This window comes from Dermatophagoides farinae, chromosome 1, assembly GCF_024713945.1.
Source record: "Dermatophagoides farinae isolate YC_2012a chromosome 1, ASM2471394v1, whole genome shotgun sequence".
NCBI lineage: Eukaryota > Metazoa > Arthropoda > Arachnida > Sarcoptiformes > Pyroglyphidae > Dermatophagoides > Dermatophagoides farinae.
In genome coordinates, this window is record NC_134677.1 from 7266153 (window position 1) to 7287181 (window position 21029).

General features: G+C 27.0%; 3 protein-coding genes across 4 annotated transcripts; 1 reads left to right on the forward strand and 2 right to left on the reverse strand.

Moving 5' to 3' along the window:
- Nucleotides 1-97: 97 nt before the first annotated feature.
- LOC124493129 (uncharacterized) lies at nucleotides 98-2967 on the forward strand. Its single transcript, XM_047056199.2, has 7 exons — nucleotides 98-314; nucleotides 387-749; nucleotides 803-1000; nucleotides 1070-1866; nucleotides 2163-2303; nucleotides 2358-2706; nucleotides 2840-2967. Exons 1-4 carry the CDS (start codon nucleotides 98-100, stop codon nucleotides 1600-1602), a joined length of 1311 nt encoding a protein of 436 aa, XP_046912155.2. The 3' UTR covers nucleotides 1603-1866; nucleotides 2163-2303; nucleotides 2358-2706; nucleotides 2840-2967.
- Nucleotides 2887-7012, reverse strand: Dh31 (diuretic hormone class 2). The gene is made up of 4 exons (XM_047056201.2): nucleotides 6726-7012; nucleotides 4983-5213; nucleotides 3875-4006; nucleotides 2887-3662 (listed from the first exon to the last, which is right to left on the reverse strand). The coding sequence occupies exons 2-4, from the start codon at nucleotides 5204-5206 to the stop codon at nucleotides 3536-3538; spliced, it is 483 nt and encodes a 160-aa protein (XP_046912157.1). The 5' UTR covers nucleotides 5207-5213; nucleotides 6726-7012; the 3' UTR covers nucleotides 2887-3535.
- Nucleotides 7013-10428: 3416 nt separating this feature from the next.
- On the reverse strand, nucleotides 10429-17895 carry LOC124492009 (cholecystokinin receptor). Of its 2 annotated transcripts, XM_075732200.1 has the most exons (6): nucleotides 17294-17895; nucleotides 14763-15100; nucleotides 14527-14630; nucleotides 13308-14034; nucleotides 11773-11994; nucleotides 10429-11632 (listed from the first exon to the last, which is right to left on the reverse strand). In XM_075732200.1, the coding sequence occupies exons 2-6, from the start codon at nucleotides 15060-15062 to the stop codon at nucleotides 10985-10987; spliced, it is 2001 nt and encodes a 666-aa protein (XP_075588315.1). In that variant the 5' UTR covers nucleotides 15063-15100; nucleotides 17294-17895; the 3' UTR covers nucleotides 10429-10984. The 2 variants fall into 2 exon arrangements, with proteins under 2 accessions (XP_075588315.1, XP_075588323.1); XM_075732208.1 differs by lacking the exon at nucleotides 17294-17895 and having other exon boundaries at nucleotides 14763-15222.
- Nucleotides 17896-21029: the final 3134 nt, after the last annotated feature.

Genomic DNA, 21029 nt, shown 5'->3' on the forward strand with positions numbered 1-21029 from the left:
AATCCAGTGAAAATCAAATCAGGAATATATTATTTAAATAGTTCATTTGTATTTTAAAAAAAATCATTATTGTTTGTTTTGTGTCAAAAAAAAAAAAATGTCAAATTCGTCGTCGACAGTGACCGTACATAGATTTGCTAAAATTCATGATTTATTGAGTAAAACTTTAGCATCAAAAAAATCATCAAAAACAAACAACATAAATATCTGTTTGTCAAAACAATCACCATCATCGTCATTGTTATATGGTCTTCGTGATAAAATTAAACGTAATGAATTCAGTAAAGTGGAACAAATATTGGCTTCCAAACTTAGTAAGATGAAATTACTCTTATTTATGTTGTATTTAACAATATTCTTTTTTTTTAAAAAAACCTATTTTATAGAATTCATTAATAAAACAAATCAACTCCAATATGATTCATCCATAGATGATGATTTTAGTTTGAATACAATTACAACGGAAAAGGATCCAAAGCAGCCATTGTTTGAACATGGTGATAAAATGTCATTATCGTCCAATGATTCGGATATTTATGATGATGATACTGAACGGAAACAAAATGATATGGTAAAAAATTTAGAAGAAAGATATTATTTAGAAAATAAATGCCACGAAATATATTTAGTTCGGCGACAAATTACAAATTTATTGAAAGAATTTTACAAAAACTGTCTGGCCAAACCAAAACAAATGGGAAAATATAGTGACAATCTAGTACATGCTCATAAATGTCTTTTGATTGCAGGTAATAATAAAATGTCAATGATATTTTAATAAGAATGTTTTCTCTCTTTCAAGGTGAAGAACAAATACTTATTAAACGACAAATCGAAATGTTGAAATCGAACAATAATAAGTTCAAGAATAAAATTAATAAAAACAACAATTATGACAATAATTTGCAGCATAATTTATTCAATCAGAAGCCATGTATCGCCATTAAAAGTGTTTCAATAAAACTTCGTGAACCTCGTTTTAGACAAATATTTCTTCGAGGTAAGTTATTTAAGAAATGTTCAACAATGTTTTGATATTGTTTTTTTTCTCATCATCATCATCATCAAGATCAAACTGGATGTTTTCTTATATGCTTAATTGAACATGAATACCGTTTACGAGAAAAGCCGATAATATTCATAAATGAAGTGGACGATAAATTCAAAGATTCAATTACGATTGACATCAATGAGATACTGGATACTGATAAAAATGACTTTAATGTCATGATAAAATTCTTTTTCATGTTCCATCCAATCGATGTACGCCATCAATGTCGCCATTCGAAACATGAAATTAATTGGAAGAAATTTATTCCCATTAGAGGATTAATGGCTAAAATTATGTGCACAAATAGAATTTTCCAATGGAAAAAAAGGCAATTAGATCTGAAACAAATTGATGTAATTTCAGTTGCTCATTGCCTTGATCAACAACCGATGACCAGTAGTTTTACATTGCTTGGACAGTTAAAACTTGATCATTCGAATGTCCACCGACAAACATTTCGATTAGAACAATTTAACCATTGTTCCATTTTTGACAGTGAAATTATTCTAGATTCTGAATTATCTACTGACAATAACAATGAATTCATGTGAAACAACTATCATCAATATAATTAATTTGATGGATAAAATGATTTACAAAAAAAGCAAACACGCGCGCATTTTCACACAAATTCCAATTCGAATATTGGTTGATGTGATGCCTCACGTAGACAACGTGATGAAATGAAATGACCACTTTTTATAAAGTAAACGTAAAAGGAATTCATGCATGCTTGCTCATCATGCTGAATCTGTCTTTCGAATCATTTCTTGAATTTTGTCAATTTACCAGAGAAGAATTTAACTGAAGATGAGGTGAGTGAATCCAAATTTATTTCAATAAAAAGAATATTCTTATCACGACCAAACAATTTAAATGATGAGAAAAAGGCTATTTAAACAACAAAATGTTGAATGATTATGTCTGATTCAAAGATTAGATTTTAATCATATTGATAATTTGAATGCCTAGGGGCCATCTGATTGTGTTTGAATTTTTTTTTTTTTTTTTTTTTTTTGCTAACAATATTCGCACGTTAATGATTCATTTTTTTCATTTTATTATTAATGTAACAATTTTTCTATTTTGTTATTAATCCCCTTATATATAGGAGAAAATTTTTTCATTGAAATTCGACTCCTTGATGGAAACATTTTTTTTTCTCCATACAAAATATATATATGCATTACATAAAATACAATCTACATTGTAATTCTGGATTTCGAATGCACAATTCCAATTCATTCGAGAGGTAAGTGTCACAAAAAAAATAAATTAAGTTAACCCTCTAACTATTCCTATATAGTCTTATAGAATTGAAATCAAATTAGCAAACGGACAACATTCACCATATTACCCATTCAACATTAATCTTGCATGAAGATGATGGCATTGTTTCATATGTGTAATATAAGGAATTGAATTGTTTAAATAAAAACTGCCAGGCCGTGAACTTTTGATGGTCCCCCTCTTGTTCATTCTCTATCAAACACAGACATTCTGTACAATAATAATGATAATGAATGGACAAAAAAAAATTTCCATTTATAAATTCTTTTGAAGTTCTCATTTTTACTGTATTTTGACTTGACAATCTTTTGTTTTTATATATGATATGAATTATTATTATAGCACGATACATAACGCAAAAAAATGTAAGTGGTGGTGGTGGTGGTATTAAAACTTATTAACGAAATAATGATATATTTATTTATTTGATATTTTTTGGTTTTTTCTTCAAAATGAAAATTGATTTTTATATGTTCATCATCACTGAACAAAATATAGATATGGAACTAAGTGGAAAAAAGAACACTTAATAATTGACCAGATTATTTGATAATATCGAACGGCAAAGATGATTTATAATAATAGAAAACAAAATCAATCAATCAAAACTTTAAATTCAAAATTTGCATTAAAACTTAATCATCAAACAAATGATTTCATTTTTCTTTGTCAGCTGTTATTATTATTAATATTATTGTTGTGGTTGCTGTTGTCTATCTGTTCTTGTTTGTTTACAATGAATCAATCAATTCAAAAAATTAAAGATAAAAATAAATATATTGATGATAATAAATAAGAATTTTCTTCCTGATTCATATAAACATTAAAATTCCATTTCATTTGCTTTTTTTTATAATAATAATAATTTGCTGCTAATACATTTATGAAAATTCTGATATAGTGTGCAATTGATGTGTAAGTTGTGTATGTGTGTATGTGTGGAAATGAAAGAAACGACAACAACAATCAAGCGAGAGAGAGAGAGAACGATTATTATTATTATTATTGATTGATTTGGATAATAATTTTTTTTTCGATGATCATGATAATGACGATGTTATTATTGATGATGATTGCTGATGATAATTATGATGGTTATAATATGAACTTTATGCCAATATACCTTTTATCATCCACTACAAATGTATTTATGTGTTTGTTTGTTTATTTACGTTTCATTTATGTTTTTTTTTCTTAACGTTTTCGACCAGGTCCATTTGCAAAACTGGCTGCCGACATACCCATTAGATGTTTAGCCGCTTGGCTACCGGAAAATCCCCGCGACAATCCAAGATCTATGCCTCGTTTGTTTGTTCCAGAACTATGTAGGCAGTAACAGTAGTTTTGTGTTGCGTTATTCACACATGTTGAAATAATCAATAGATAAAGAGGAAATTATTACACAAGATATATATTTATTATTATTATTTATAATAAAATAAAATGTATTTGTTTCCTTTTGACGGAACTTGTAATAACTTTTATTTATTATTTCTATAGCTCTTATTTAGGGGACAAAAATGACAAACATACCTTTTATCAGTGATTTGCTGCATATTATTCGAATGTGATGAATCGATTCCAACCAAAATATTTTGAATCAAATTATCAAGCGTACTGATCAATTCTTCTGGATTCTCCACCTCTACGTTTACAGGATATTTCCTATGATTTTTTTTCCCGATGAAATAAAAAAAAAGATAGATAAAAAAAATCAAATTGAGGTCTTCTCTCAAATCTATGTAATTCGTGGTTCGAATTACGTCAGATTCAATTTGTTTGACAACATATGATTGAAATTTTTATTTATTACCATCACCAAAATATCAATAGCTAACATAGTATTGATTATTATCATCTTGTATAGTTTGTAAGGTTATGAAACTTTTTACAACTCTGTTTATCCTTATATTCTATGGATTCTTTTTTTTCGTATGTATCCTAATTTTCAATATATTATAGATTATATTACAAACATTATATATAGTAATATTATTTCTTAATGAAAATTCTGTCTCATGGAACAGCAGCAGCTAACAATCGCTTATGTGTTATTGTTATGTGCTTTGTGACAAGAGAGAAACTTTTAATGTTTGATTTTCATTCTTTGTTCTTTTTATGTTTCTGAAACAAAATTCAATTCAATTTAAATTCAAACACAAAACAATGGAATAAATTTCTCATCTTACATTGCCATAATATTACAATTTGATTCTCGAATTACAAGTTTTCGTGAATGATTGTATATAGCAAATAGTGAATTTTCGTTTTCCATTTCTGTGACAAAAAAATTTGATAGCCTTTTTTTGGCAGTAATCTATCGATCCAATTAAATGAAAAATAAGCGAATATCAGACCAAAATATTCAAATAGGATTTTAAGTTTTTTTTTTTTTTGATGATCTTTATTCACAATCGATTCGATTCGAAAACATTACCATTTACTATCATGAAGCGCAAAACAAATGAATCCTTGATCTATTTATCATTATTACTATTAAAAGTTAACTATGAAAATATAATCGTAAAATATTAAAAATCAGGAATGAAAATGATTTTTTTGTTTGTTTGAAAAGTTCAAGTGTTTCAAAAAAAAAAATGACAAAAATCATTCGATAACAACAAGATTGTTATTTGCTTACCTTGTCATCATTAAGTTAACTGGGTATGCTTCAGCCGACAATGATGAATGATAATAAGTGGCCACGGCAACAAATACGAATATCCAAACAAACAAACCGAATTGTCCATCTTTTTTCCAATTCATTTTTGTTGACAACAACGATGACGATGACGATGACGTTTGCGATGATGATGATGATGATGATGATTTTATCGTTAATAATTTGTTGAGCATCGTGAACATTGAAATTCTTTAGAATTTTTTTTTTGCCAAGTGATTGTCAACAAAGAAAACAAACAAAAAGAAAAACAATACAATTGAATAATGATAATGACAAGAAGGACAAAAAAAAATTTGATCAAAATATTCAAAGTTTTTCTCTCAAATAATAATCAATATGTGATTCATTCAATATGTAATCGAAATCAGCAAAAAAAAGGCTGTTGACTTAATAAAGCAAATAGCCCGGATGTACTGGAAAAAAAGTAAACGTGTCCAAAAATATTAGCAGCAGCAGCCACAACAACAAAAAAAATATGATGATTTCCTTTCATTTTCTTCGACATTTCCCTTTTATTTCCAAAAAAAAAGTGAAAAAATAATGACAAAAAAAAATTCATGCATGAATTTTCAATTTTCAACTTTTTTTTTCGCGTTCATTCATTACGAATGCAAATCGATCAAATGAAGCATAATCCTTGAATTTTGTTGTTGTTGTTGTTGTTGTTCTGGTTAGATTCTAAGAATTTTTTCAATGTATGAATTTAATTTTTTTTTCTCGCTCCAAACATTTATATTCTTTGATGATGATTCTTTGGCATTTTTAGGATTCTTCTAATAATGTCTTCATAAGTAATTTCATCATCAGTTGATTTATGTGTTGGACACAAACATACGCACACACACACACACACACACACATAAATGAAATGAATATAAAATGAACAGCAGAATAATTTTTTTCTTTTTTGCATGTCTAACATAACCAATATATTCATGAATTATATGAATGTGTGATATAAACCAATTCATTATGTTTAAGTAATTTTTTTTTCATCATTGAATCAAAATGATTTACTAACTGTGTGTAACAAAACATATTTTGTGTTTTGTGTGTTCATCATTTAATTTTCTTGCTTCAATTGAAAAAAAATATATTATCATTCAATGGTATTCAAGAAACCTTCAAACGATGATGATATATGATTAATCTAATCTAAATAGGTCATGAAAATGAATTTTGCTTTTTTTTGGTAAAATTAATAAAGGATTTATTCATGATGATGATGAAGAATACAATCGATGAATTCATGGTCATCATCTATTACAATAGTTTTCAAGTGGATCTTTCTGACCTAAATATCATCATCTTTCATCATCATCATCATCATTGAATACAACTACGAATAGTCTTATGAAAACGATATGGAATGTTGTTGATGTTTTCATTTTATGTTGTTATTCGGATTCAATTAAATTTGGTTTGAATTATGTGAACAACATTTTCGTTTTTTTTTTGTCTGTCTTTCTGTTCAAACATACACACACACACACACTTACATTCACACTTCAAACACAATTTAACAAATACGAAAAATGATAACCATGATTAACAAAAGGAAATATCTTTGATTAAAAACTGTGTGTGTGTGTGAGAAAAAGTGAGAAAGATGGAAAAATATTGTTACTGATGGTATAAAAAAAACCAAATAACTAGATAGGACATTTTTTTCTGCTTTAATTTTTATTCCACTTTACTTACCCTTGACAACAATGACAGTTGAATATGACCAAGTGAAAATAATCGGGTTGTTCCGTTTGTTATTTTTTTTTCTTTCAAATACGATATCGTTTTTGTGTAGATGGATGGTTAGTCGTTGGTGATGATGATGATGACAATGATGATTATTCTTATGATGCTTGGCTTGATTTTTGAGTTTGTCGAATGTTCTTCACTGGTTGATATTTTATTTTGGTGGTGTTTTTTTTTGTTGTTGTTGTTGAATGTGGATGTCCTCCTTGAAACGATCCGGATGTGTTCATATGCAATGTGGAAATAAATTGAACTTGACTCACCATTTTTATACTCTTCTGGTCGGTTTATTTTTTTTTTTTTTTTAGGGAAAAAAAGCATATATTTTTTTCGCGCATTCACAAGGATGAACACACTATACTATACCCTAACTATTTCAATTTTTATTATTATTATTATGAAGATATAAGAATTTTTTCTCTACTCTACATTACCACACAACATAGATGATGATGATGATGATGAAGATAGTAACTACAGTGTAATGCGCAGTTCCAGAAATTTTTTCAGAATTTTTTTTTGTTTGTTCGTTATTCGTTATTCGTGTGATATTGGATAATTTAACTGAAACCATTGAATGGATATTATGTTTTATGTTATATTACAGAATTTTCATTCCGGTTTATTTCATTTCAATTGAAATATCATATACAAAACCATTCATTCATTCATTTATTCATTCATTTAGATCAGCCATTAACCAATGACATTCACATAGTCATCATGTCAATGAATAAAAATGGACCAAGAAAATAAAATTTATAAGATACACACACACACACACACACACTATACATAAGAGACACTATAATATAAATGAATATTTAATCTATACAACTATTTCAATCATGTAATGTTTAATCATTTAGTTAGCCGATTCAGTAATTTAATGACAATTTCAATTGATTAATGAATTTTTTTTTTTTTGGTAAAGTTCATTATCAGAAAAAAAATCAAGAAAAGAAAAAAAACTAATTTACATTCAATCGGATTTCTGGCATTGCCACATGGATTTTTCACTGTTGTTGTTGTTGTTGTTGTTGTCTGATATACATTTGATTATTATCATTATTATTGTTGTTTACATACAAAATGTACAAATCTTAAACAGACACAATGTTCCAGTATGGTCATGATACATCCATCACCAATAATTGATTTTGATTCTATCTTATTCATTCATTCATTCATTCATGGTGTGTTTAGTTATCTGTTTTCTTTGTGAATCAACCAAAAAAAAAAGAAAAAGAAAGATCTAATTTTCTCTAATTGAAACATAAACATTTCAATAACAATGGATAGATGACTTTACACATAAACATTAGTTTTTTTTTTGTAAGATAATAATAAATAAAAAATTTAGATTCACGAATTGAAATACAAACAGACACGCACATCATACACACACACACACACAAATACAAACATGCATTCATCACGTATGATGAAAAAATATGATATTTATTCAGTAAAAGTATGAATCAAATTTTTTTTTAAAAAACAAGAAAATTTAAAAGATTGTATTGTATAAAAGAATATTCTCGACTTATATATACAGAAATCATAAAAAACAAAACAAAAACAATTCCATCACGGCCAACTAGACAAGATTTAATGTCATGGTTGAACTCTTTATGTTTGGTTGGAATTTAATTCAATTTTCAATGATTTCTGATGCTTTCCAAAATCATCAGTTTGATCCATATATATGATATGTTAGTACCGTCGAGTCAAAGATGAAAAAAAAATAATGAAAAGAGGCTCCAACAACATTTTGTTCATACACTTAAATGATGTTTTAAAAAATTTATGAAAAATTTTCACTAACCATACGAATGAGCAAAATTGGTGAAAATTGCTTTATTTATTATCATCTTTCAATTTCATCTCAAAACAAATGAAAAATTAATTTCAGGTCAAGCAAAAAAAAAAAAAAAAAAAATTTCTATGGTCTAGAATCTAGAGTCAAGATCTGAATTGGATTGAAAATTAGCTACATCTCTATGTTATGTTGTAGACAAATAGAAAATTTCTAACAAGTTAATTATGGCCGGAAATAGATGACCAATTGATTGAAGTTAATTTTGACGAGTCCAGTGTTGGTATATATCTGCATGGTTTTTTTTTGTTAACAATTTTCATCATCAACATCCTCTTCATTATATTCTTACTATTTTTATTTTTAACCTTCTGACAATTTTGATAATCTAATTATGTCGAATGTGTGTGTGTGTGTGTGCGTTACTGGTCATAATGTACACCACCACCACCATCGATGATAAGTTCATAAGATGTCCAGAAAGCTAAGCTAGCAAAAAATAAAAATAAAAATAAAAATAGAAAAAATTTCTGCTATAAAATACCAGAACATCGAATTCAAGAAAAATGAACAAAATATCAAAAATTCAAATGAAATTATCATAACAATAATCATCAACATAGAGATACGAAAAAAAAAATTTCATGTCTTTACTATCGGTATCTGGATTCCTAGCGACGATTAATTCCGGAACATTTGCAGACATTTTTTTTGGAGAGAGAACAAAAAATGAATAAAAACAAAGATAAATTGAATAGACAGATGAATTCAAAAATTTTTCCAAATATATAATTTTCATCGCCATTGTGTTGAAAATCATTCATGTAATAAGTTTGTTTATGTGGGCTCTGGCTTTTTTATCGCTATTTTTTTTTTTCACCATTCTTGACCTGCTAAATTTTTGCCCATTTTTTTTGCAGTATAGTATTTTTTTTGTTTTGTTTTGGCCAATCTTTATGATTGTAATAATAATGATGATGATGATGATGATAATCTCTAAGCTAAGTATTATTACGTCAAACACGTAAGAAAATGCTGCATCGAAAATTCGAAATACCGTGAGTGTACCGTCTATAATCATTAAGACGATCGAATATCAGCATCCACAAATCACTTTGTTTCTTTTTTTTTTTTTTTTTTTTGCTAATTTTATGCTATAGATGATAGGTTTGGTTCGGTGTTTGTCAAATGAATATTTATACAGCCATATACACATATAATATATATAGGTTTATTGTTCACAATTCGATGGTCAATATATTAATATATTGACATGACAATAACAGAAATGAAATAGAATTTGAAAAAAACCAAACTATAAAAAAAACAACATAACATCATAAATGCTCAAGATATCATTAGTGGATTAGTATTCTCTGAGTGGATTTGATTTAAAATAAATTATTAACAGAATACACAGAGATATCCATATAATGGTTGATTGAAAAAAAAATCAAATGTTTACATTTTAATTAAAAAATTTGTTTTGTTTCCCTTGAACAAAATCAATTACCAAATGTTAGTGTGTGGAAACAAAAAATATTTTATGATTCATTAATTAAATTTATTAATAAACCAAACAATATATATTCAATGTATGTCTGCATAAATTTCATTCATTCATATACCAATAATGTAATGATGATGATGGTAAACATCCATTTGGAGTCATGTGTTTTTTTTTTATTTTTATTAGAATAAATATGAAATTCCATACATTATTATATAATGATAATAACAGATTATATGATCATAATGATAATAATAATAATAATTAATATAATGATGAAAGCTTTCCATAGATGAAAAAAGAGCTTGATTATTATTACAAATTATATAAAAAAAAATCTGTATGCCATAATTCACAACAATGTGGCATCATCATCATCATTATTCATGAGGCAATAACATCAACAATTTGTATTTGGTTTACAAAAAAAAGAAAATATTGATATTGGTATTGGTATTGATATTGATCATCATAATAATAATAATAAAATGCATCATCGTAGCACAACGGTAGTTATGGACAAATTCTGGATATGATAATAATAATTCGGCATAATGTATTAAGGTGATATGGCTTCAACGCCATTATCATCTTGATGATAATGGAATTATGAATTATACATTTGTGAAAGTGAAAAATATTGAATGTGAAGGCAATTCTTTGGATAAATTCTACAAAAAAAAACAAAACAGAAAAGCTAATGCCATCTATGTTGGTGATGGCAAATTTTTTGTATTTTTGAATTTGTTTATATCAATTTTACGCGCGCTTGCGTCAATTCTTTTTTTTGTGTTTGATTTTGTTTTTGTTATTTTTAATACTGAATGTGTGTGTGTGTGTGTATGTGTGTGGATGTATTCACAAACAAATTGTTTTCTATTACATGGAACTCAATTTGAAAAATGCAAATACTTTTGTTTGTTCGACAATATCGGGCAAATCATCAACATTAACATCTTCATTGTCATTATTATTATCATAACCGATTGTATCAGAAACCATGGACAAGAATTTATGTTTACAATTGAATTTAAATTGTTTTCTCTTATTATTATTCATTCTAAATGATGATTGAGGTGATCGTAATGAAGATGATGGTGTTGTTGTTGTAATTACTAATGGTATTGGTGATGGTTCTAATGCATCCAATGATTCTAATGAATCCTTACGAACCAATGATTGTTGTACTGGATCAATTAATTTGGATTCATTATCGATATCGTTATTATTATTATTATTATTGACGATATTATTGTTGTCATTATTTTCATTATTTGATTCTTTAATCGATGCTAAACAATAATTATAAGGACGTTGTGTTGCTTGTGGCTGATCGTATAACAATGATTTATAATGTTGCTGTTCTTGTTGTTGTTGTTGCTGCTGCTGTTGCTGTTTTCGATGATGATGATGATTATGATGACGATAATTATTATTATTTGGATGATTTTCTTTCAATGTTTCGCAAGATTTGATGCAAATATTTAATTTAGTGCATATGCAAACAAATAGATCGCAAAGATCTGCCTATTTTGGCCATTGAAATTAAAAAAAAAGAATGATTGAATGAATAAATCGATTCGACGCACGAAAACCGGAAAAGAAAGGAAAAAAGAAAATAAACTTAGAATAATAATCAAACATTCATTCAATTTTTATACACATACCCTAAAGCTTTTGCTCATAAAACAATATAGAATTGGATTGGCAAAACTATTGGCCATTGAAAGCCAATGACAGAGAAAAAATGAGATATAATAAATATAATAGCTTGTTATTGAATCCAGATAAACGATCGATGGACGAAAGGCCAATATGAGCATGAATATTTTGATTGGTAACCAACAAATAATGAATAAAACAAGAACAGCAACTAATAATCGAAATACCTGTTTATATTATTAGAATTATAATCGATAAAGAAATAAAAATGAAAGAAAGAAAAATACAAATAATAATTAATTATATAATAATTACATTATTATCGATAAAATTTTGAAATGAAATCAACATGTGACAGGAATTTTTACACAAAATACAAAGGTGCATTTGTATTTTATTGAAATAATCATAATGAAACTAATTTAACGTTTACAATTACAATCTAAACATTGTATGACTTCATTATTTATTGTGAATAATTTTCAATGTCAAGGTCGATTCTTTTCGAAATAAATCGATCGTCATCATCATCATTATCATTTAGTTTGTGATAGATAATCAGATAAAATATGATGAGAATATAGGGAAATAATTCATTTTTCGCATTCATCATCTGGATAGGAATTTTATTTCATCGGAAAAGTTATTAACAAAATGAAAAAAAATCATTCTGTTGTTTATTTCCTCTTGTTCTGCACAAAAAAAATGAAATTGTTTCTATTCATTATCTCTATCATGATTACAGTGAACAGCCAAAAGTTTTTTTTTGTTGATCAAATCTCTAATTTCATGAGAATCAGAATTTATATTAACTATTTTTTTTCTCTTTTGTAAGTAATTTTCCTTCAAACTTATTATAATTTTGTTTTTATTTTTCATACCAATGAATCTTGTATAACTATTATGAATGAGTATTACCAAAAGACGATATATAACGACAATATGGCAAGATTAAATGAAACCCGTAGGACAATTTTCTCGAATTTTCCTAAATGTGTTTGTTCCATGCACTCAATCACACACTCACACACACACACACACACACACACACACACACACACACACACACACACACACACACACACACACACACACACACACACACACACACACACACACACACACACACACACACATTCATAATAGTGTGAATTGTATTTAATCTACGATTCGATTTATTTTTATTTTTTTTTTGTCGATGATGATGAATGAATGAATGAATGAAAACAAACTGATTATGATTGTTTTTATTATTTTATATTATTAGAATTAAATCGAGAATGTGGCAAAAAAAGAGAAGAGAGAGAGAGAAAATTTATTCAATATTCATTTTGAACGTAATATGCGATATGATTAATTTCCGTTTTGATTTGTTTTGTTTTGTTTTTCTATCCATTTCTCATCATATATCAAAATCCACTTATACACATGATCATGAATTAAACGAATTGTGGATATTTATGGAATCAAAAAAAAAGGAATCATAATAATGGCTAATAACGAAAGAAAATGAGAAAAAAAACGTATAAGCATCACTTACTCTCATTTTGTTTAGAAATTCAGCATTCCGTTTATCAAATCGGACAATAACTTTGTTATTGTTACTACTTTTACTTGTATTATTATTACTACTAGTCGTATGATTAGAATCATTAGTCATTTTTGATGATTTTTGTGTTGATGAATTCATACGTGTTGAATCATTGGAATCAATATGACTGCAACCAACACCGCCACCACCACCACCACCACTTAGACCGTTTGAATTGGATAATTTAATCTTGACAGTTTTTCGGGTGGATTTATTTCGAATAAAACTTGTTTTTGTTGTTGTATTATTATTATTATTATTGATATTAATATTGCCATCAACATTATTATTGTGTGAAGAACTACTACTATGTGTTCTTGATGCTGAATGTTGACTAAATGGTACCGTCTGTCGATATGAGCACCAATATTTTTGTGTACGCATCAAACGTCGTCCAATAGCACCATAAGATATTGTCAAGAATATTATCGGCAAAACAAATGTCAATACGAATGATAATGTTACATATATTTGCATATCTCTTTCGGCAACGTCCACCCAATTGGCGCAATCATAATATGTTTTACTATCATATTTGAAGGCCACTACTCTAGTATTCTGTATACTAAATGATGCTAATGTTGCTCCAAATATCCAACCTAATTGTAGTACTAGATTACCATGTGATCGTAGCCATGTATTTGCCGATGATAATGGATGTAATGTGGCAAAATATCTATCATATGAAATAAAATGAAATGAAAAACAGAAATCAAAATGAAAAAAAAATGAAAAAAGGAAATCATCATACAAAATAAATATGAAAAAAATATGACAATAAAATATGTTGTCGACATGAAAAAAAAAATTCTCAGTTTTCAACATTTCTGAAATTCTAGTTAATTATCATAGTTGAAATAAGACCAGTCCATTTTTTTCGATATAATTTGAATAAAAGCAATTTCAAAAAACATTCAAGAGGGAGACATAACAGCAACACAAGAATGTCAACATTCTTATCATAATTGTGTTGTTATTATAAAAACAAATCTCTCAACATTATTCCTAATAACAACGTTTAACAAGAATTTAGAAACTTGATTCTTGGAATAAACAACAAGAATTTTGAAGATTGAGAAAATTTTCAACATCATTTATGATGGAGAAAAAAAAATCCAATTTTTTTTTTTAAAAAAGAGTGGCCAGCTTTTGTTGTTGTTGTTCATACCTTTCGATGCCAATGAATGTTAACGTATACGTTGTCACGAATACAGACATCAATTGAACAAACTGTGTGACCGGACAAAGAAGCGGATGAAATACCCAACGACCCTTTTTGTGATTGGATCAAAAAAAAAAAAAAAAGAAAAAAATTGATTAAATTATTCTAGATTTATTATTTCAATATTCATCTGGTCAAATACGATTTTTTTTCATATTCCAAATGGAAAGAAAAAAACATACCAACATAATATCCGTATAAATAAATGGTGTGACCAATACACCCAACAATAGATCTGAGATGGCAAGATTGATTAGAAATTTTTGAAGATTTCTTGCTGAACGACGTCCATATATTTCAACAAGAATAACCAATGTATTGCCCGTTAATGCAAAAAATGTTGTAAGCGAATACAATACGACTAGAAATGTCTGTCCAAACACACCGAATGCTTCTAACTGTTCAATTTCAATTGTTCCGGTCGATGTTTTCAATCGCACAGATGTAATATTATTCTTATCCAACCATGATGGATCGGCCATTATTTTTTTCAACTATATATAGAATGATTATTCTATTTCTATATAGATTCGACATATGATTTAAAAAAAAACAAACAAACAATAACAAATAATTAATACGTTGATTGATTGATTTATAATTTTTGTTTAAATGATAACGATGATGATGATGGAAAGGCTTGTTATAAAGAAAAAAAAAGCTTTCAAAAATTCATAAAAATATCATATGTTCATTGAACTATATGAATGAATAATGAAATATTAATCCATTATTAAACAATGTAAATTTCTCTTATTATTGATATATCTGATGATCATATCATATGTTTCATATATGCGCAATCATTGCCCCCTCCATTATTTTACGTCATTTTCTTTATCATTATCCTATCATCATCATCATCATCATCATCGCGCCCAATTCTTCTAAGCTAGAATTATTTTTTATTTTTTTCTTCATGTTTTCATATGTAAACATATCGAACGAATGAAGATGATAAGACAATAAATTCATTCAAATGAATAGATTCATCTTAATTAAATTAATTTTGATGATGATGATGATGATACCATAGCTATATTTAAACGCAATTTAACTATCAAAAATGTCATTCAAATTGAAATATGAATTACCCACAATCATCATCTGTTTTATTTTTTTGATTTTTTTGATCCAAAATTTTATTCTATCAAATTCATCAATTCAGAATGGTTACAATAACAGATTTTTTTCCATTGGTCAATAATAAATGGTTGTTTTGGATAAAATTATTTTTCGGTGAAAAAATATGAAAACAGCAGAAAAAAAATTTTGTAACTTGAGGCTATTGGATTTTTTTTCTATTTTTTTTCCATAAAATAATTTGTAAAAATATTCTGTGCAAATTTTTTCATGTTTAATATTGTCTGAAGGCATAAAATATTAGCATGAAAAATTTTGTATTCATTATTTGAATAATCATAATAATCAAATCTAAACTTGTTGACCACCAAAAAATATACTTTTTTTTCATTGCTACAAAACTAATAACATTGTAAATTCACCCGATAAAAATGATTTGATGTCCGTTGTTATTTTTTTTTCGATATCAAATCACGAATTAATCATCTTACTATTGGAATGATGAAAATTCGAAAATCACTCAAACGAAACTGATTCCAAATACGATGGAAAAGTTTTTTGTTTGTTCTGAAACTATCATTCTAACTTGAATCAGTGTATTGGCACACAAATAAGCCGATTATTTATATGATGGGTATCATTGTTTAACTTTTATATTTTTTCTATATTGGTTATATTTTGTTTCCAAATTCAACATATGCCAGTAACCTTAAAAATGCAAAAGAACAAGATATTTTTGTTCGACTTTTTGGAAATTGGGTCGAATTTGAAGAAGAGAAAAAAAATACTTCAAGTTCATATGTTCATTAGTGTGTAAATGGTGTGTAAAATATAAATTTTTTTTTTTTTTGAAAACATTTTCCATAACACATTGGACAATTCATACAAAATTTTTTTCCATTCATAATTTTCGTTGGAATTTATTATAATGAGAAAATTCATACATACACATTATTCTAATAATATGCATAAGAAACGAAAAATAAACTTCTTAATCATCATCATCATCATCAAACTATATTTTTCTTAGTAAATCGAATTACAAATCTTTTATTTTCTATGTACTAGTGATGATAATTTTGATGCTTAAATAATGATAATATAAGTTTGAGAATATTACAAACAAAATTCTGAACATAATAACATCAATTCATTATTATTCACTGACAAGATAAAGATTCATGGCCAAAAATTCATAGCCAATATGATATAATAAACAAATATGACAAGATTGAATGATAATAAAGAGATTTAAAATGTAACTGATTTTAACTATTCATGTAATGAGGTCCACATTAACTTTTCATTTTAACATTTTTTGTAACAAATAAATTTTCATTAAATATTCAATCGAAATGTTTTAATCTGTTTATCTATGTTTTTGTAATGTTTCGTATTATGTACCAAATACTATTCTGTTTCATTTCGTTTTGTTTCCAGTGCTTTCACTGTTATTCTCCGGAACAAATACATGCATACATACAAACAAACAAACAAACAAACAGAAACGAAAGAATTATATGGATACAAATTGAATTAAGCAAAGAAATAATTTATTTTTAAAATTCCACAGAATCATTGCATGAATCAAAGGAGATTTTTGTACAAAGAAAAAAAAAGAATTTCTTACTTTGTGTTCAAATAAATCAGAAAAGATGTTGGTTGTTTGTTTGTTTGTTGATTTTAGATGAATTTATTGTTGTTGAATCTTTTCAACACGAAAAGTTTGAAGTGTGTGTGTGTGTTAGCAAATGCTTAAACCAATTCACTAAAAGAAAAACAATACAAACAAAAATGATGGAAATCAAGAATCAACGCCCACAGATAAATGTCAAACAATGTATAGAAGAATATGGTATCAAAATGTTTAGCAAAAAAAACAAATCAATGACAATGATAAACAGGAATAAAATCTGGAATTATTTTGCTGTTTTGAAAATTTAAATTTAATTTGATCATCATCGAAATATTATTGATGGAATTTTGATATTTTATCATTTGCATGATGATCATGGTTATTTGTTGGTAGCAAAATGACAATTCTATTGTCGACATTTTGAACAAGGATTGTTCTTGTTGTTGTTGTGTTTGTTGTCAAACAATCATCATTTTGTATTATGATGAAATTGGCAATTTATTCATCATGAAACACGCGAATCGAGAATCGAAATTTAAAATGAAATGTATAATGAAAACGTTTTTAACTGAAACAAGTATTGATTTGATGTGTGTGTGTATGTGTGTGTGTGTCATACATTTTATATTCGAATTCGGAACGATTTTGTATTCTTGGGCTGATGATGGGCTCCAACATATATTCGTCAAGAATAAACGATAAACGCGCATTGTAACAATCATGCGCTGGTCGTTCTCCCATTATGATTGGTTTTTATTCGCTTGAATATACAACAACAACAACAACAACAAAAAAACGATCATCACGAATTAATTTTGGCATAGTATTACTGAAAACACTTTACAAAAAAGAAAAAAAAGTATATGGCTCAAATTTAACAATGTTAGCACAAGATCGTTGTACATATTACACAATGTGATTGATCATTAGATCTCTAGGTTTTGGTCATACATTTTTTTCTTCTTTCTAAAATTCTTCATACATTTTGCATAAGATTTCATTCTTTTCGTTGACATTTAAGCTCTTTTGTACACCTTATTTTTGTTTTGTTTTTTGATTTTTCAACGAAAAATTATTTTTTACCATCTTCAAATCTAGTGTTTCAAATCTTTTATCTATATCTTGGTAGTTTTTATCATGAAAATATATCTATATTTGTATGATGAAAAAAAGATACATTCTTCAATAACAGATCGATGTTTACTTTTCTATGATATTCCACATGAACAATGAACAAATCCCACACAAAGGTGTCATCATCATTGGTGGACTGAATTTTTTACAGGTTGTCCTTATCTGATCCAATATTTCACAAATTTAGACTCCATTAATTTAATTGTATATGAGATGAATATTCGTCAAAAAAAATGTTAAATTATTCAATTGAAATAATGGAGAAAACATTACGTAACATTATTGGAAAAACAAATCATAAAAAAAAAATTTTTTTCCCAGATGAAATTCATTTTTTTTTTGTCAAATTCTCTTCATCATTCATTGATTGATAATAACAAAAAAAAAATAGAGAGATAGAAAAAATAATTACCGGAATCAACATGAATAAGTAGAAAGAATATTCGTTCATAGTACATTCATATATATATATCGATTAAATATGGACAATTTGAGCAATGATAATTTAGAGGTTTATACTTCCTCTTATTTGATACATAACATATATATATCGATTAAATAAGAAACACAAAGAGTTCCATTACACAAATGTGAATGAAGAATGATTAATTTAATCGAATATTTTTCATCTGTTGGATACACTGTAATGTCATGCAATCGTCTTGAATCGACATTTTTCTCCTTATGTGTGGTTACGAAATAATTCTCTAGTGAATAATGATGAACGTCATCATCTAGAAATCCAGAAAAGGTCGATATGATAAATTTTTTTCATTTTCATGCTATTTCATTTTCTCCTTTATTTTCATCATTCTTGATTGTGTGAGATTTTCTTTTTTGGTAAAATACAGGAACGTTGTTTCGATCGAATCGTTGTAACGGTGTGTGTGGTACAAAAGATTTGTTTTCTTCCAGTCAAGTGTATGTGTGTAATCATATGGCTTCGAAAACAAAGTGGGGGCGAGAGAGAGAGAATGAAGAAAATATTTACCTTGGTTTGTAATTATGTGTGTGTGTGCGTGGAAAAAGTAAAATTACCGTTTTAGAATACAAAAAAAAATTTGTCGAAAAAAATAAATTAAACACAATTACCATATCCATTATTTCTGAATTTGAATTCTAATTTTTACTTTCATCAACATTATTCTTGATGATGATGAATGTAAATAAAAATAACATAACACCATCATTCGCTTGTTTTCATCATCATCATAATTGCATAATAATCTTGTTTTGTTATGCAAAAAAAAAAAAATTCTTGAGATTTCATTTGAAATCTCAACATGATGAAAATATTGTTGAGATGATACGAAACAATGAAGAATTACAAATGAATCATAAGGCATCATCATTGAAATGAATTCATAATGACAACAATAACAAAATTATGACAAACCTAATATTTACATACACACAGAATATATATATGATTACAACATATCCATGTGATGATCACGATGATGTTGATGATGGCCAATATATTGGTTTATTTATATTTAATGATGATGATTATTATTATGATTATATTTTCATTAAGAAAACAATGAAAAATAAAAAATGATTGATGAGTGAAATGAGTTCAATCTTTCGTTCTGGTGATGTTATTTATACAAATATTATAACAGTATTGAAACAAAACAAAATATGATGATGATGATCCATCCATCCAGATCCAGATATGATGGATCATTATAACCGGAGAGGAAAGAGAGAGAAAGAGGGAAAAAAATGCCCAATAAATGACTATCTGTTACTAGGGAATTGTATTTTATATATTTTATTTTTTTTTTTCATTTCCGTAAAGGAAAAAAAATTTTTTTTCCAGTGTTGGTTAAGCCATTTTATCGTAGCCACATTTGTATTGGAAATGTGAGAATGAAAAAAAAAACAATTTCATGGCTTTTCATTCCGATTCATTGTTATTATCATTATTAGCTATTGATATAATGCACTCGATGTTCGATGTTTAGTTTAGTTTAGCTATTTTTTTTTTTTTTTTTTGCTTTTCCGTTCCAAGGTTTTAGCATCACACATAGTGAGAGAGTAAAAAAAAAAATACACCGAATAACATTAACTATAGATTTCAACATCAATAATAGAGAATTTGATCGATAATTAAATGAAAAGTGATTCTAATAGAAAAAAATTCTGTTTAGCTGTTTCTGCCCGTTACGAATTAGAATTTTAAACGAGAAAATTTCGAAAAAAAATATTGAGTCTATAAAACTTTTGTCAAACTTTAACTACTTTTTTTTAAAACGGTTTTGATTTGTAAATTTTTTTTTTGTCAATAATAGACGTTTATCAAACAATTCCGATTCTCGATAACATACATACATACATGTTATACGAATATTATTCTGGTTGAATGGTCATACAACATTATAAATCCTTGTTATTTTCTTTTTTTTTTGCACTGCTGCTATAGGATGAATTCATTATTTGGACCTTGAACCAATTCTTGACGAATTTTTTTTTCTTGCTTAATTCCTGATGTTTGTCCAATAGAAATGGAAATAATAATGTTTCCCGGGTAGACGAAATTTATCAAACACACAAATATGGTGAACATTGATCACATGAATTAACGATTCTT